The 19,195-nt window shown below is 40.5% G+C and overlaps 1 protein-coding gene across 2 annotated transcripts in view; it reads left to right on the top strand.

Moving 5' to 3' along the window:
* skic3 (SKI3 subunit of superkiller complex) overlaps positions 1–19,195 on the top strand; it is a 192,866-nt gene that overhangs the window by 130,796 nt on the left and 42,875 nt on the right. For both annotated transcript variants that reach the window (XM_063069269.1, XM_063069268.1), the window contains exons 29-31: positions 5,092–5,216; positions 8,189–8,312; positions 12,108–12,329. In XM_063069269.1, coding sequence (XP_062925339.1) covers positions 5,092–5,216; positions 8,189–8,312; positions 12,108–12,329 — 471 coding nt within the window. The remainder of the gene's footprint in view (positions 1–5,091; positions 5,217–8,188; positions 8,313–12,107; positions 12,330–19,195) is intronic.

Below are 19,195 nucleotides of genomic sequence, written 5' to 3' on the forward strand. Positions count from 1 at the left end.
CCACACAACTGATCGATAGATGACACAATAACCACAACTCTACACGCCGTCCTTGCACATCTGGAGAAGAAGGATGCTTATGTGAGCATGCTGTTCTTGGACGACAGTTCATCATTCAACACCATAATTCCCTCCAGACTTGAAAAGAAGCTCAGAGACCTCGGCCTTCAACCTGCCTTGTGCAGCTGGATCTTGGACTTCCTGTCAGATTGCCGGCAGGTGGTAAGAGTAGGCTCCCTCACCTCTTCCCCTCTGACCCTCAACACAGGAGCCCCTCAGGGCTGTGTCCTAAGCCCCCTCCTTTACTCTCTGTATACCCATGACTGTGTTGTCACCCACAGCTCCAATCTGCTATTAAATTTGCTGACAATACTACATTGATTGGTCTGATCTCAAATAATAATGAGGCTGTCTACAGAAAGGAAGTCATCACTCTGACACAGTGGTGTCAAAAGAACAACCTCTCCCTCAATGTTGCAAAAACAAAGAAGCTGGTTGTGGATTACTAGAAGAATGGACACAGGCTCCTCCCTATTGACATCAATAGATCTGGGGTTGAGAGGGTGAACAGCTTTAAGTTCCTTGGCATACACATCACCGAGGATCTCACATGGTCTCTACATACTGGCTATATGGTGAAAACAGTGCCTCTTTCACCTCAGATGGTTGAAGAAATTTGGTATGGGTCCCCAAATCCTAAGGACTTTCTACAGGGGCACAATTGAGAGCATCCTGACTGGCTGCATCACTGCCTGGTATGGGAACTGCACTTCCCTCAATCGCAGGACTCTGCAGAGAGTGGTGTGGACAGCCTAGTGCATCTGTAGATGTGAACTTCCCACTATTCAGGACATTTACAAAGACAGGTGTATAAAAAGGGCCAGAAGGATCACTGGGGACCCAAGTCACCCCAATCACAATCTGTTCCATCTGCTACCGTCCCGGAAACGGTATCGCAGCATAACAGCCAGGACCAGCAGGCTCTGGGACAGCTTCTTCCACTAGGCCATCAGACTGATTAATTTATGCTGATACAATTGTAATTCTATTGACTGTCCTGTTTGTACATACTATTTATTAGAAATTACTATAAATGTGCACATTGCACATTTAGACGGAGACATAACAAAGATTTTTACTTATGTATGTGATGGATGTAAGTAATAAAGTCAATTCAATTCAATTCAATTCAGTAGAGTATTGGAAATGTCACTCACCCCACGATGTCCCCACTGATCAACGGGGACCCACTCAGATTCTACCCATTTTCTGATTTAAGATGGCGCTGGTGAATCTCAGCGGCTACTCGCTGGTGGCAAATAAAACAGAAAACAACAAAATACTTTACTAATCACTCTTTTTCTCGTAAACAATCACTGCAGACATTAGCCTTTAACTTCCCTGTCGGAGTTGAGCTTTTCAACCACATGTATACTCTGGCATTTTTGTGGACTGAACTGAAGTGTTGAAGGTTTAGGGCGGTTGCAGCGAGGCAGGTACAAGCTGAATCAAGGTGGCTTGGTCCAGGCTGGGAAGCAGGGAATGCACCAATGTATGGCATTGCTGGAGCGGAATTGGAGGCAATTTGATGCAGCAGAACAGAGTCGAGGCAGAGCCGAGACCCGAGAGCAAGGAAAGACCCGAGGTTTCGTCGATTTAAGCACTGAGCCGAATTGAAAAGGTCAGATACGTGCCCAATCAAGCTAGCACTTTGGGCCCAAGAGTGTATCAAAACAGCAGCAGCTTGGTCCAAAAGCAAGGAATGACCCGAGGCTTGGATAATTTAAGCACTGGGTCAGATTGAAGAGGTCAGGGTGTCAGGGCAGGAGACGAGGGACGGACTTGTTCAGTTCGCTGCTCCACAAGGTTTACTACTCGTCTCTGCACTGAACTGTTTGTGGGCTACAATAGGAATGGAGACGGGCTAACCCTGATTAACATCGATGGATTTGGGGTTGAGAGGGTGAACAGCTTTAAGTTCCTCGGCATTCACATCATCGATGACCTGACGTGGTCTGTACACACCAGCTGTGTGGTGAAAAAGGCACAACAGCGCCTTTCACCTCAGATGGTTGAGGAAGCTTGGTATGAGCCCCCAGGTTCTAAGAACTTTCTACAGGGGCACAACTGAGAGCATCCTGACTGCATCACTGCCTGGTATGGGAACTGTACCTCTCTCAATCACAGAACTCTGCAAAGAGTGGTGTGGACAGCCCAGCGCATCTGTAGTTGTGAAGTTCCATTGATCCAGGACATTTACGAAGACAGGTGTGAAAAAAGGGCCTGAAGGATCACTGGGGACCCAAGTTACCCCAACCACAATCTATTCTATCTGCTACCATCCAGGAAACAGTATCGCAGCATAAAAGCCAGGATCAACAGTCTCTGAGACAGCTTCTTCCACCAGGCCATCAGACTGATTAACTGACGTTGATTTGAGTGTATTTCTATGTTACATTGACTGTTCTATTTGTCATAAATTATTATAGATTACTATGAATGCACATTTAGATGGAGATACAATGTAAAGATTTTTACTCATGTATGTGAAGGATGTAAGAAATAAAGTCAGTTCAATTATGTATATTCTGCCATTCAATCATGTCTGTTCTTTTTTTAATCCATCTCAATCCTTTTCTCCTGCCTTCTCTAATATTTGATTAAATCAGGGTTTCTCAACCAGTGTTCCACGGAACCCTAGGGTTCTGTGAGAGGTCGCTAGGGTTTCTACAAGAGATTGTGATTTAAACAAAAATGAACAGTCTTTTGATTTTCGCATAATGCATGATGCTGGCCCTCGCAGTGGTGGGCAGTGACCAAGCAGCCCCATTAGCAATCTCAGCTCAGTATGGCAATGCTCAGTAGAACTGTGTTTATTTAGTTGAGTCCATTCTCAGTTTTTGACACAAGATAGGTGAGGCTGTTAGTAATTGGTGAGTGCTGTATTGCACAGAGGGGAGGTTGGTAGACTGATAATTGGTGAGCGCTGTATTGCACGGAGGGGAGGTTGGTAGGCTGATAATTGGTGAGTGCTATATTGCATGGAGGGGAGGTTGGTAGGCTGATAATTGGTGAGTGCTGTATTGCACGGAGGGGAGGTTGGTAGGCTGATAATTGGTGAGTGCTGTATTGCACGGAGGAGAGGTTGGTAGGCTGATAATTGGTGAGTGCTATATTGCACAGAGGGGAGGTTGGTAGGCTGATAATTGGTGAGCGCTGTATTGCAAGGAGGGGAGGTTGGTAGGCTGATGAAGAGTGTGAGGTGTTTTCCCAGCAGTGAATGGACTTGTCCAACTTAGGCTGTGATGCCAGCCTCTCCCTCCTAAATTACCTCCCCAACCATCCCCTTACACATCACTGACTGACTTACGGGAGTGAACAAACTACCGGTGTAGTAGAAAATTGGAGGGAAATGTTCATTCTAAAGATGGTCCAGTGTGGCAATTATTGAAGAGGAGGTGTGAGATGGAAGAGGTGGATTCTAGATCTATGGACAGTTCTGATACGCTAATGACAAAGATACAATCTTCTGAGTCATTTCACTGCACTAGTTCAACAATTGACACAAAAAAAAGTCTGTCTTTACAATGAAAGCTACTTATCAATGGGCTTTACATGGACTGGTGATCCAAATTGTCCTATTCCATTGTGCTTAGACTGTGGCAAACAACTTACAAATGTAGCAATGACTCCAGCAAAATTGAAAAGAACTTAACTATAAATCACAGCCATATGACAGAAAAAAGTGCTGATAATTTTAAATGACTATTCAAATCTCAAAACAAATAGATTAAGGCTTCTGAAAATAAGGTCACAGTCAATAAAAAGGCTGAAAATAACGTCGCAGGTAGTAGAGAGCATCAGGAAGTAAATTATTTAGTAGCTTTATGACCAGTTCACGATAGAATGTTTAAAAAAACTGTGAAAACCTGGACAAAGAGCACACTAATCTCCTGCTACATTCAGAAATCTGGTGGCTTAGCAGAGAAGAGTTCTCAGCAGGATGTTTGAGCTGAAAGGTGAATTGCAGGAGTATTTTCAAAAAAATACTCCTGAGTGCTGAGTGCTTTGAAGATGAAGAATAGCTGCAGAAACTAGCCGACTTAACAGACATTTTTTCATCATATAAACCAGTTGAACAAGTCTCTGCAAGGCCCTGGGGAAAATGTTTTGACTTCAAGTGACAGGATTCTTGGATTTAAAAAGAAAATGAATCTTTGGAAAAATCATGTTGCAAAAGGAAATCTTGAAATGTTTCCACTGCTGCTTGAGCTTGAGAGTGAGGAAGGATATCAGAAGGTCTTGAAACTTACTGAAAACCACCTGGAAGAACTGCAGAACAAAACTGAACAGTACTTTTCCTCCCTTTCAACACAAGTGCGTGACTGACTGGCTGAGGTCCCTTTCTCTGAATCTTCTGCTCAGCCTGAGAACTTGACTTTGAGAGAAGAGGAAGAACCTGGTGAGCTGCACTCTGATCATGCACTCAAGATGAGATTTACTGACCTGCCGCAGGACAAGTTCTGGGTTTCTGTGAAAGAAGAGTAGTATCCTGCCATCCATAGGAAAGCAATGAACATTTTGCTGTAGTTTTCAACTTCTTGCATGTGTGCCCAAGCTTTTGCTTCTTTCTCAAGCATCAAGAGCAAGGAGAGAAATCATCTCATTTCAGTTGAAGGTGAAATCTGTGTGTGCTTATATCAAGTTTGACCCAGAACTGTGAAATTTATTATGTTTTCTTTATGAATTTTTAAAATTTATGAAAGGGAAAGAAAGAGATTAATTTCAAGGAAGTTAAGCTAAAAATTCATTCTGTACTCAAAAGAGCATCGACAATTGCCTTTGCATTATTATATCTACAATTTACTGATCACACTAATGTAGATATAATAATTTTTATGCAGGGGTTCCCTTAGAACTGAAAATTATTTCAAGGGTTCCTGCAGGACAAAAAGGTTGAGGAAAGCTGGATTAAATCGTACCTCAATGCTTTTAAGACTTTTAACATAATTTTTTGGTGAATTCTGAAGAAGAATACATCTTGTGTGCCATGTCTTGCTGCTATATCAAAGTCCCCTTTCCTTGTTTCAGTGTTGCTGGTCACTATCAGGAATCCATCCAGGTTTACAAGTCAAATCCGCTCGTGGAGTTTGATGACGTTATTGGACTTGCCTTGGCTTATTTCAAGAAAGGGCAACTTCAGGAGAGTGCCAAAGGTAAATATGGAATTAACGTTAACTAAGTATTCAGGAAGTGTCTGTTGTCTTGATATTGAGTATTCATTTATTCTAACCTTAACTGTACAGCTCTCAAATTCAGGCAGAGAGAATGTGATGTGTGGTTTACCTCTACTTGCTGACTGCATCACACAAGGTACCGAACTTGTGATGCCTTCACATTTCGGTGATTTCATCTATCACTGACTGTGCTGCTCATTGGCTGGACACATCAGTACTGAATCAATGTTATGAGTGATTATCTCTCTTTAAAGACCATAAGATATAGGAGCAGAATCAGGTTATTTGGCCTATCGAGTCTGTTCTGCCATTTCATCATGGCTGATCCAATTTTCCTCTCAGCCCCAGTCTCCTTCCTTTTCCCTGTATCATTTCATGCCCTGACTAATCAAGAATTTATCAACCTCTACTGAATTATACTGAATGACTTGGCCTTCACAGCCATCCATAGTATTTAATTCCACAGATTCACCACCCTTTAGCTAAAGAAATTCCTCCTCATCCCCATTCTAAGTGGATATCTCTCCGGTTTGAGGCTGTGCCCTGTGGTCCTAGACTTCCCCACTATAGGAAACCTCCTCTCCACATCCACTCTTATCGAAACCTTTCAAAGAGGATCTACATTTTGATAGCAGAAAATTCTAGCAACTGGAAAGTCAAAGTGGCCTAGAAAACATAAACAAAAGTCAAGCACATGTTTTCCAGATGTTAGCATGAGATTCTGCTCATGTGCCCTCAGAAGGCTGTGAGACTGTTGCGGAGTCTGGCAACCGCTAGGCTCAGCTTAGAGCCTGTGATTTGTATTATTTATGTGGTGACACACTGATAGAGCCAACCCTAATGCTGAATCTGAGGCCCAGTATTATAGAATAAGCAATAGCCACCTTGATTGCAAAAACCATTGCAGTGGAATAGTCAGACTACTCATGCAAGCATGGCTCTTGCCATGAATAGTGATATGTTATTACACAAATGTTATTAAACATTTCAGCAAACTCCCAGTTGTATTAGGATGACAGAAGTGCTATCCAAAAAAGTGAAAGTGACTCCATGAATCATAAATGTTTTCTATTTGGAACATTTGTACACTCATTCTGCCAGTAAGCTAGTCCCCTTGCTTGAACTTTCTTGTTCAAGTTGGAGCAAGAGGCTTGTTGATCAAAATCTGTTTGATGTTGTCTTCAAAGGTTATCTGCATTTCAACCGTCCATTTCTTTCTGCCACCACTCCAGATACCTGTATTTCAGTCGACTCTCTCCCCACCACTCCGGATATCTGTATTTCAGTCGTCTCTCCCCACCAATCCGGATATCTGTATTTCAGTCGTCTCTCCCCACCACTCTGGATATCTGTATTTCAGTCGTCTCTCCCCACCACTCCGGATATCTGTATTTCAGTCGTCTCTCTCCCCACCACTCCGGATATCTGTATTTCAGTCGTCTCTCTCCCCACCACTCCGGATATCTGTATTTCAGTCGTCTCTCCCCACCACTCCGGATATCTGTATTTCAGTCGTCTCTCCCCACCACTCCGGATATCTGTATTTCAGTCGTCTCTCTCCCCACCACTCCGGATATCTGTATTTCAGTCGTCTCTCTCCCCACCACTCCGGATATCTGTATTTCAGTCGGCTCTCTCCCCACCACTCCGGATATCTGTATTTCAGTCGTCTCTCTCCCCACCACTCCGGATATCTGTATTTCAGTCGTCTGTCTGTCTCCCCGTCACTCTGGATATCTGTATTTCAGTCGTCTGTCTCTCTCCCCACCACTCCAGATATCTGTATTTCAGTCGTCTCTCCCCACCACTCTGGATATCTGTATTTCAGTCGTCTGTCTCTCTCCCCACCACTCCGGATATCTGTATTTCAGTCGTCTCTCCCCACCACTCCGGATATCTGTATTTCAGTCGTCTCTCTCCCCACCACTCCGGATATCTGTATTTCAGTCGTCTCTCTCCCCAGCACTCCGGATATCTGTATTTCAGCCGTCCGTCTCTCTCCCCAGCACTCCGGATATCTTCATTTCAGACGTCTGTCTGTCTCCCACCACTTTGGATATCTTCATTTCAGCTGTCTGTCTCTCTCCCCACCACTCCGGATGCCCTGATTTTTTTGTTTTCTGAAAGCCCAGGCAAAAAGTGACTTTGCTGTCTGGTGGTGGACCCTTCCCACATCCAAATGCATGTTCAGATGTTATCAATTACAAGAAGCTGATTGCTGGGAACATTGAATTCCAAGATGGCAGTGCTTCTGGCAAATCAGCCATACCTGCTGATGGCTGTCACAGTCTGCCTTTTTGGGAGACATTCACTTTGTGAATTTGCTAATGTTTTCCCTAATAAAAACACCTCACGCATCTCATCACACATATGACTCTTGCTACTGAAAAATAGGTCCCAATGCCCACAATTTATTGCGAGCTATCTCTCAATGTGAAGTGTTCTTGGATTAAGCAGTTCAGTTTACGTATGACAATGGCTGTCTTTTAAAGCTCTTGTCACTGCAATTTTATTTTAGGGAATTCATGGAACAAATCAATTTAGAGCAACACACGCAAAATGCTGGAGGAACTCAGCAGCATCTACGGAAAAGAGTACAGTCATCATTCTGGGCTGTGACCCTTCAGCAGGACTGGAGAGAAAATGATGGGGAGTCAGAGTTAGAAGGTGGGAGGAGGGGAGAGAGAAACACAAGGTGATAAATCTGTTTTGATGTTGGAATATGCCCAAGGCACCATTTAATGCCAGCTTGCTTAAAGAGAGGCATTCCATAATCTTATTATCTATATCCAATGAACTGCAATTATTTTCATTTTGCAATCTACTGGTGTACTTTATTCTTCCTGTATTCAGGGTAATTTTGTCAGTTATATAACGTATGGAGTTTTTGGTTAGGATGCAAGTTGATTTGCTGAAATTCTGACATTTCAGCCTATTTCTTTTTTTGTCAGCTTATGAAAAGGCTTTAAGTATTGTCCACACGGAGAAAAAGAAGGCTCAGATACTGATTGCACTGGCCATGATTGAGTTCAAATGCAACAGAATGGACAACGCTAAGACTTTACTTTTCAAGTGGTGAGCACCTAGGAAACATTATTAACTTTTCATTCCCATCTTAATTTCAGAATGTATCTTCTTCCAGTTTATAGATGTTGATAATTAAAGAAAGATATAAGTAACATTCATAAACACAAAATAATCTGCAGATGCTGGGGTCAAAGCAACACGCACAACACACTGGAGGAACTCAACAGGTCGGGCAGCATCCGTGGAAACGAACTGTCAACGTTTCGGGCTGAGACCCTTCGTCAGGGCTGAAGAGGGAGGGGGCCAGGGCCCTATAAGGAAGGTGGGGGGAAGATGGGAAGGAGAAGGCTGGTAGGTGCCAGGTGAAAAACCAATAACCAGCTTTTCACCTGGCAACTACCAGCCTTCTCCTTCCCACCCTCCTGCCACCGTCTTTATCGGCCCCCTGCCCCCTCCCTCTTCAGTCCTGACGAAGGGTCTCGGCCCGAAACGTTGACTGTTTGTTTCCACTGATGCTGCCCAACCTGTTAGATAATATTCATAATTCCTATATCTTCAGTGAAACTGTAAGTTATGAAAGGACCAAGAGGTAGTAATGGGGGACCACAAAATAGATTAAATGTATAGGTATTTTGCATCAGTCTTCACTGATGGAAGTTCCAGGTGCCAAGGGCATGAAGTGTGTGAAGTTACTCTAACTTGAGAGAAGGTTCTTGGGAAACTGAAAGGTCTGAAGGTAGATACCTGGACCAGATGGTGTACACCCTAGAGTTCTGAAAGAGGTGGCTGAAGAGATTGTGGAGGCATTAGAGTTGATCTTTAAAGAATCACAAGATCCTGGAATGGTTCCGGAAGACTGGAAAATTGTAAATGTCACTCCACTCTTCATTGAAGGGAGAGAGGCAGAAGAAAGGAAACTATAAGCCAGTTAGTCTGATCTCAGTGGTTGGGAAGATGTTGGAGCCAATTATTAAGGATGAGGTCTCGGTACTTGGAGGCACATGATAAAATAGGCCCTAGTCAGCATGATTTCCTCAAGGGAAATCTCGCCTGACAAGTCTGTTGGAATTCTTTGAAGAAGTAACAAGCAGGACAGGCAAAGGAGAATCTGTCGATATCATGTACATGGATTTTCAGAAGGCCTTTGACAAGGATCCACACATGAGGCTGCTGAACAAGCTGCAAGCCCTTGGTATTCTAGCATGGATAAAGCAGTAGCTGGTTGGCTAGAAGTAAAGAGTGGGAAGAAAGGGAGCCTTTTCTGCCTGTCCGCCGGTGACTAGTGGTGTTCCACAGGGTGTTAGGACCAATTCTTTTTATGTTATATGTCAGTTATTTGGATGATGGAATTGATGGCTTTGTTGCGAAGTTTGTAGACGATATAAAGATAGGTAGAGGAGCAGGCAGTTTGAGGAAATAGAGAGGCTACAGAAGGATAGATAGATTTGGAGAATGAGCAAAGAAATGGCAGATGGAATACAGTGTTGGAAAGTGTATGGTCATGCACTTTGGTAGAAGAAATTGAAGGGATGACTGTTCTAAATGGACAGAAAATACAAAAAAACTGGGGTGCTAAGGGACTTGGGAGTCCCAGTGCAGGATTCCCTAAAGGTTAATTTGCACATTCAGTCTGTGGTGAGAAAGGCAAATACAATGTTAGCATTAATTTCAAGAGGACTAGAATATAAAAGCAAGGATGTAATGTTGAGACTTTCTAAAGCCTCACAATGGTGAGGCCTCACTTGGAGTGTTATGAGCAGTTTTGGGCCCCTTATCTTAGAAAGGATGTGCTGAAACTGGAGTGGGTTCAAAGGATGTTCACGAAAATGATTCCAGGATTGAATGCAAACACGAGGAAATCTGCAGATGCTGGAAATTCAAGCAACACACATCAAAGTTGTCGGTGAACGCAGCAGGCCAGGCAGCATCTATAGGAAGAGGTACAGTCTTCCTATAGATGCCTCTTCCTATACCTCTGTACTTCTGTACCTCTTCCTATAGATGCTGCCTGGCCTGCTGCGTTCACCAGCATTTTTTGTGTGTGTTGCCAGGATTGAATGGCTTGTCATATAAAGAGCACCTAATAGCTCTGGGCCTGTATTCATGAGAGTTCAGAAGAATGTGGGGTGATCTCATTGAAACCTATCAAATGGTGAAAGGCCTTGATAAAGCGGATGTGGAGAGGATGTTTCCTATGGTGGGAGAGTCTAAGACAAGAGGACACATCCTCAGAATAGAGGAGCATCTTTTGGGAACAGAGGTGAGGAAGTATATTTTTTAGCCAGAGAGCAGTGAATCTGTGGAATGCTTTGCCACAACAGGTGTGGAGGCGAAGTTTTCACTGATATTTAAGGCAGAGGTTGATAGATTCTTCATTGGTCAGGGCACGAAGGGATGCAGGGAGAAGGCAGGAGTTTGGGGCTGAGGGGAAAATTGGATCAGCCATGATGAAATGGCGGAGCTGACTCGGTGGGCCAAACGGCTTAATTCTGCTCCTATATCTTGTGGTCTTTTGGACCTTTGCTCAAAAATGTACATTTTTGAGTTATTCTCTTTAGTGTAGCATGTTTTTAGACTTAGTATGAAGTATTAAGTAAGTAGTTGCCCACTGTATAAAAAGGCTGGAATTTCTCTATGTGAGGAAGTGAAATAGTACTTCAAAGAGAAAGATGGGAGATTACTTTCCTGGCAAATTGTTTAAAATGTACTTGTAGTAATTAAAGGTAAAGATCTCTCTTAAAGGTTAGCTTTACTTGCCGCAATGGCTGTGTCAGCGACTATGAGTCTGAGGATATGGTGGGGGCAGCCTGCAACTGTTACCACGATTCTGTTGCCAGCAGAGCATGCCCACCACTCACTAACCCAAACCCGTGTGTGGTCTGGAATGTGGGAGGAAACCCATGTGTTCACAGGTAGGACATACCCTTGTGCTGAGTTTGGCATTGTTGAAGTCGGGGTTTTCGTGGTTCAGTTAGTTATTTAATGTCACTGTGCGGGATTGCACACTGTTCTGCTCTAATTCATTCATTGGCTGTGGAGCTGGGCAAACCACTATTCCCACCCTTACGTTATTTGGTCTGAGCTGCAACTTTTAAAAATGTTATTACTTATTCAGTCTATCCTTATTGGAACAACTACCCTTAACTGCTTCCAGTACCAACAGAAACAAATGATAGATAGATAGAAAGATAAATACTCTATTGATCGCAAAGGAAATTACAGTGTCACAGTAGCATTACAAATGCACATATATTCAAAGAGAAGAAAGAATAAAAAATAAATGACCTCAAACAGTCTTGGGGCGGGGGGTTGTCATCACTTTCCCGGCTATAGGTTGACTCATTATAGAGCCTAATGCACGAGGTTAAGAATGACTTTATACAGCACTCTTTGGAGAAGTGCAGTTGCTTTGTCAATTACTAAAAGTGCTCCTCTTTTCAGCCAAGGTGGCATGCAGAGGGTGAGAAACATTGCCCAGAATTGCCAGGATTTTCCATAGGGTCTCTTGTTCTACCACAGCCTCCAGTGTGTCCAGTTTGACTCCTATAACAGAGCCAGCCTTTCTAATCAGTTTATTGAGCCTATTGGCATCACCCGTGTTGATGCCATTACACCAGCACATTGTCACGTAGAAGATTGTACTGGCAACAACAGATGATCTGCAGATGTATCTGTTGACTATTTGTGAGCCTGGTTGTAAGATTTGCTAACTCAATTACATTTGAAAGCAAGGCATAAGGCACTAAACAAATTCCATAGTTTTTCTCTTTTAATTTGTAAGTGTTTGGATATTAGAATACTGCAAATTCCAGAGTTAATTGTACTTTGGTTGCATTTTAACAGCTCCATGTTGAAAGAGCCCAGTATAGAAAGTCTGCAGGCACTGTGTGCTTTGGGACTGTTGAAGAAGGACAGCACCCTAACTACAGCAGCACTGAATGAACTGCTCAAACACTGTGATAAGAACAGTTCCACTTACGAAACCTGCCTTCTGTCTTCAGGAATGTTTTCTTTGCAAGGTAACAGTTTAGCTGTACAGAGACAAGTGGTGAAAGCTGTTCATAGGTAAGAAAAATAAGTTTAAAACATATTTTAATAGATGGACTAGAATTCATTTTTTAACTAAAGAGAGATAGTTTGAATTAAAAATATGATCTTTATCTCCTTGTAATTTGTATCCCGGCAGCAAAATAATTACCAGATATGCACGCACCTATTTGCAATGTTGATTATTTTGTTCAGAAATGTGAATCCTGTTGTCAGTTACTTTTAAAACTGAGAGCCCTGCTGGCAGCCAATGGGGTAACATCTTTTTGAACTTGCTCCTACCTTACCTATCTTTTTTCCTACCAGTTTTTTGAAACCTTATTATAAATCTCAATATTGCTCTATTATGTCTTTGAGAAAGACTAAAGCCTCTGCAAAAGAAAAAAAATGATTCTCCAACCACTTTGGAATCAATTGGAGATTTTCTTAAAAATCAAAGAGCAGAACTTTCTGATGAATTTCAACAGCTTAATGTCAAGTTGGACACTATTCAACAAACTGTAATCGAACATGATGAGCGAATTAAGGAGAGTAAAGAAACTCTGTCGATACTGGAAGCGGACTTAGAAGACATGAGTAAGCTCTGCAAAAAAATATCATTACCTAATGAAAAATTAACAAAGATTACCAACCTGGAAAGCAGAAGCAGAGGAACAATCTACGTATTCTGGGTCTTGAAGAATCAGCTGAAGGTGCCCGCCCCAGGGAGTTCTTTGCAAGCTTTCTGAAGCAGCTGTTCCCTGATTTATTGCCATCTGTGCCTAAGTTGGACCGCACCCACCGGTCACTGGCCCCGAAGCCAAAGTCGGGGGAGCAACCTAGGTCGGTTATTCTGTGTTTTCATGAATTTCATACAAAGAAGCTTTTAATCTGCCATACCCGTCGAGTAGGAATGATCGATTACAATGGGAAAATGATCAGATTTGTGGAAGATTATACACCGGAGATTATGGCAGAATGTGCCAAATATAAAGAGGTTATGTCGCTGCTTTATAACAAAGGGTTTAAGCCCTCCTCACGTCTGAGAATCGTTCAGAAAAATGGTGTGCAGGAATGGCTGGGATCAGTTGAAGACACACAGAAGTTTTTGAAAGCAGAAGATTAATTGCGTTATATCTCTTCCAAGAGCAATTATCTTTTTAATGTTGGATAGAATAAGGTTTTAATAAATTTAGGTTTTATATATCTTGCTTTTTGATATTTTCTTTGATATTTTTATTACTTTTTTTCTGAGGTTTTTCTATATATATATTTTTTGAAATTGTTAAAATGAATCTTCTTATCTTTTGGATTTCTGATCTAAGTTTATTTTGCCTGCTTTCTCTTGGTAGGAACATAGTATCCTTGAATGATTGGAGTTTTCCCAGCAGGATTTCTTTAGGAGGGTTGTCTTTAGGGTTTAACATGCTGTCTGTTCTGTGGCTGGCTTTTTTTTTTGGCTTTGGGAGGGGGAGGGGGGTGGGGTCTCTTTTTTCCTTTTTTCTGTGGAAGCTGGGTTGGGCTACCATCCAAACTTTCTGTTTGAGTACCTTATTTTATGCTTCATTCTCTGGTTCTAGTAATTTATGGTCAGATCTTTTAACTCTTAATTAGTATTTAAAATGGATCGAAATATTAATTTACTTAGTTTTAATGTGAAAGGGTTAAATCATCCTGTGAAACGGAATAAGATTTTTGCTTATATTAAAAAGTTAAGGGCCCCCACTATTTTTCTACAAGAAACACATGTACGTAGTTGTGACAATGCACGCCTTTTTAATCGGAGGAGGGGTTTACAATTTCATTCTTCATTTAGAGCAAAATCTCAAGGGGTCTCGATTTTCATAGACAATACGGTTTCTTTTGTTCAACATAAAGTTGTCTCTGACCCTAATGGACAAGTTGTCATAGTGTCAGGGAAACTAGATAAAAAAATTAATTGTATTTGCTAATGTGTATGCCCCCAATCTGGATGACCCAGGATTTTTTGAGCATTTCTTTTCATTCCTCCCAGATTTCAGTCTTTATTCTATAGTGATGGGAGGAGATTTTAATTGTTTTCTAGACCCAGTATTAGATCGTTCTTCTCCTAAATCAGCTACATCTAATAAATCAGCTTTATTTATTTAGTCCTTTCTAATGAATTGTGATATTGTTGATGTCTGGTGTTTTTATCATCCAGCAGGAAGGGAGTATTCATTCTTCTCTCATGTCCATCATATACCAGGAGTGATTTTTTTTAAATTGATAATCAAATGATTCCATTAGTTCAATCTATTGACTATAAAGAAATAGCTGTATCCGACCATTCTTCTGTACTTCTATCTTTAAATCTTCCTGGTTTCACTCATATGAAGAGATCCTGGCATTTTAATTTAACTTTGTTATCTGGTAAGGACTTTCTAAAATTTCTGGAGAATCAAATTACTCTTTTTTTTTGAAGAAAATACGTTGGAAGAGACTTCTGGTCTTATCATTTGAGATGCTTTTAAGGCGTATATTCGAAGACAAGTTATCTCCTATACTGCATATATTAAGAAAAAAGCTAATAAAGAGAGAACTGACTTAGTTAATTAATTAAAGCAATTAGACCAGAAATATGCTTTGGCACCAGACCCTGAATTATACAAAAGACGTATTGAAATTAAAACTAAATATGATCTTCTTATGACGTATCCAATTGAAAGCCAACTTTTAAAAGATAGAAGCCAATTCTATATACATGGAGAAAAAACTGGTAAACTATTGGCTAATCATTTGAAAACCTTTATAGCTAAACGGAAAATTAAAGAAATTCGTAAAACCTATGGTGATTTGACAACTGACCATTTTGAAATAAATGACACTTTTAGAGGATTTTATTCTAAACTGTATAGTTCTGATTTTGTTAAGTACTGCAATGAACAATTTTTTTAGACCAATTAAGTATTCCTGGACTTTCAGTTGATAATCGAGAGCAGTTGGATCAACCTATTTCTCAGGAGGAAATCACTGAGGTTATACGTTCATTGGGAAATCTGGGAAATCTTCAGGACCTGACGGATTCTCTGGAGAATTTTATGTCTTTTTCTTCATTGCTTATACCTCATTTATGTTCTACCCTTACTGTTTCTTTCAATGTGGGTAGGTTGCCACAGTCTTTTTATGAAGCTTCCATTTCGCTTATTCTTAAAAAGAATAAGAATCCCACTGAATGCTCTTCATATAGACCAATCTCTTTACTCAATGTTGATGCTAAGATCCTATCTAAAGTTTTGGCCCATAGACTCGAGAATATTATACCTTCCGTAATATCTGATGATCAGACAGGATTTATTAAAAATCGATATTCCCATTTTAATATACGGCGATTGTTAAATATTATGCATTCTCCATCCAAAGAAATATCGGAATGTGTGATTTCTCTGGATGCGGAGAAGGCTTTTGACCGAGTTTAATGGAATTACCTATTTAAAACGCTAGAAAAATTTAATTTTGGGCCCAATTTTATTTTTTGGATTAAATTACTTATCTCCCTCCGCTCGGGTCCTTACTAACTTTCAGAATTCTAAACCAATTAAACTCCAACGTGGAACCAGACAAGGATGTCCGTTGAGCCCTTTGCTTTTTGATTTGGTATTAGAACCTCTAGCAATTGCCTTTCGAGAGTCTAAAGATATCACTGGTATCTTAAAGAAAGGTACTATTCATAAAGTTTCACTTTATGCTGATGACCTATGGGTTTTTATATCTAATGTTACAACTTCTTTACCCTCTATGTTTCTTTTACTGACTAATTTTAGTCAGTTTTCAGGATATAAATTGAATTTACATAAGAGTGAGTTGTTTCCTTTAAATAATTTGATGCCATTGAATATTAACCTTTTTAAAATTGTTAGAAAACAATTTACATATTTGGGTGTAACAATCACTAAGAATTATAAAGCTCTATTCAAAGAAAATGTCCTAACCTTAATGAATTATGTGAAAAAGACACTTTCTAATTGGTCGCCTCTCTCTTTATCATTGATTGGTCGAATGAATTCTATTAAAATGAATATTCTACCTAAATTTATATACCTTTTTCAAGCTGTACCTGTTTTTATTCCTGTCTTTTTTTGATTCTTTAGATTCGATTCTTTCTTCCTATATATGGAAGAACAGAAAACCCCGATTAAATAAAGCCCACCTTCAAAAAATTAAATAGAATGGAGGCCTTGCTCTACCCAATTTTAGGTTATATTATTGGGCAATTAACATACGAAATCACACGTTCTGGTTATATTATATTAATCGTGAGGATTGTCCAATATGGGTCTTTTTGGAAGCCAACTCTATTACGAAATTTTCTATTATCTCACTTCTCGGATCCTCTCTTCCTTTATCTTTAAATAAATTAACTGACAGCTTGGTGGTTAAACACACTTTGAGCATCTGGCTACAGTTTAGAGAACATTTGGGTTTATTGAGATTTTCTCTTTCTAGTCCTATTTTTTCTAATTTTTTTAAAACCATCTACGACCAATCTTTTTTTAGAGAATGGGATAGATTAGGCATTAAATAATTTCAGGATCTGTTTGTTGGAGGGAATCTTTCTTCTTCTGAGCAGCTGTCAGTGAAATATCATCATCATCTTCAGGTGCCATGTCCAGTTTGAGCTTTGACTGCCATGGCCCACACACTCCTGTTTCGGGTCAAGTGGATCAATTCATTGGTATTCATTTCCAGTTCTCTGGCTGCTGTCTCCATCATCATTTGTCTTTGTCTTCCTCTTGCTTTCTTCCCTTCAATCTTTCCCATAATTACCATGCATTCTAACTCTTCTTTCCTAATCACATGTCCAATGAAGTTACGTTGCCTTTTCATGATCTCATACATTATTTCGCTTTTTGTGTTTGCTCTGTTCATGACATCCTCGTCAGATATTCGTTTTGTCCATGATATTCTTTGCATCCTCTTCAAAAACCACATCTCTGCTGCTACAATTCGTTTCCTCATGTTACTCGATATTGTCCAAAATTCTGAGCCATATAACATAACCGGATAAACGTAACATTTCAGTACTCTGAGACGGGTTGTCATGCCTAGTTTAGTATTGGTCAGTATACTCTTCATTCTCGTAAAGGTGTCTTTTGCCATCCCTATTTTCTTTTAATGTCCAAGTCGCACCTGCCATCTGATGTCACCCAGCTTCCTAATTAGCAAAAGTTCTGTACTTGTTTTATGTCTTCTCCATTTATTCTCAGCCTGCAGATAGGATTCTCGTTCTTTTTGGATACAACCATACATTCTGTCTTTTTGCAATTGATAGATAGACCCATTTTTGCACTTTCTTCAACAATTAGATCAATAAAGTTTTGTAGTTCTTCCTCCGAACTTGTAATTAACACAGTGTCATCTGCATATCTGAAATTATTGATGTTTTCACCGCCAACTTTGATTCCCAAGATGTCTCTTATTTTTTTATAATATTTTCTCACTGTACACATTAAATAAATCAGGGGAGAAAACACACCCTTGTCTAACGCCTCTCTTGATTTTCGTAAACTGACTCACTTCTCCATCTATTCTTACAGCGGCAGTTTGTTCCCAGTACAGATTTCTGATTTGGCGGAGGTCTTTGGAATCCAGATCTAGAGTTTTCTGTAATATTTCAAATAACTTATTGTGCTTCACTTTATCAAATGCTTTTGTGTAGTCGATAAAACAAACAAATCTTTTTGCACTTGAATAGTTCATTCTGATAGTATCCTTAACATCAATATTGCGTTTCTTGTACATTTGTCTTTCACAAAACCACATTGTTCTTTACCTATTTCAGCTTGTATCTTACTTTTAGCTCTTGTCATCAAAATTCTTAGAAGTATCTTGGTGATATGACCTTCATGCCCTGATCAATCAAGAATCTATCAACCTCTGCCTTAAATATACAGAAAGGCTTGGCCTTCACAGATCTGTGGTAAAGAATTACACAGATTCATCACTCTCTGGCCAAAGAAATTTCTCCCCATCTCCATTCTAAAAGGATGCCCCTCTGTTCTGAGGCTGTGTCCTCTGGTGTTAGACTCTCCAACTATAGGAAACGCCCTCTCCACATCCTCTCTGTCAAGGCCTTTCATCATTCGATAGATTTCAATTAGGTTACCCCACATTCCTCTGGATTCTAGTGAATACAGGGCGAGAGCCATCAAACGCTCTTCATATAACAAGCCATTCAATCCTAAATAATTTTCATGAACCTTGTTTGAACCTTCTCCAGTTTCAGAATGTCCTTTCTAAGATAAGTGGCCCAAAACTGCTCTCAATACTCCCAATTGAGGCCTCACCAGTTCTTTATGAAGTGTCAACATTACATCCTTGGTTTTATATTCCAGTCCTCTTGAAATGAGTGCTAACATTGCATTTGTCCTCGTCACAGACTAACCTGCAAATGAACCATTAGGGGATCTTGCACAGGACTCGTATGTCCTTTTTTTTGTACTTTCTGTCCATTTAGAAAATAACCTACCCTTTTATTTCTTCCACCAAAATGTATAACCATGCACTTCCCGACACTGTATTCCATGTGCCACTTAATTGCCCATTCTCCTAATTTGTTTAAGTCCTTTTATAGCCTGTCTACTTTCTCAAAACTACCTGCCCCTCTACCTATCTTTGTATCATCTGCAAACTTTGCAACAAAGCCATCAGTTCCATCATCCAAATCACGCACTTCATGACCCCTGACATCTGGAACTTCTACCATACTGTTGGTGTCTTCCACAGTGAAGATTAATGCAAAATACTTATTCAGTTTGTACGCCATTTCTTTGCCCCCCCCCCCCATTACTGCCTCTCCAGCATAATTTTCCAGTGGTCCGATATCCACCTTCACCTCTCTTTCATGCTTGATGTGTCTAAAGAAATTTTTGGTATCCTCTTCAATA

The sequence above is a fragment of the Mobula hypostoma genome, chromosome 16, assembly GCF_963921235.1.
Source record: "Mobula hypostoma chromosome 16, sMobHyp1.1, whole genome shotgun sequence".
NCBI classification, from domain to species: Eukaryota; Metazoa; Chordata; class Chondrichthyes; order Myliobatiformes; family Myliobatidae; genus Mobula; species Mobula hypostoma.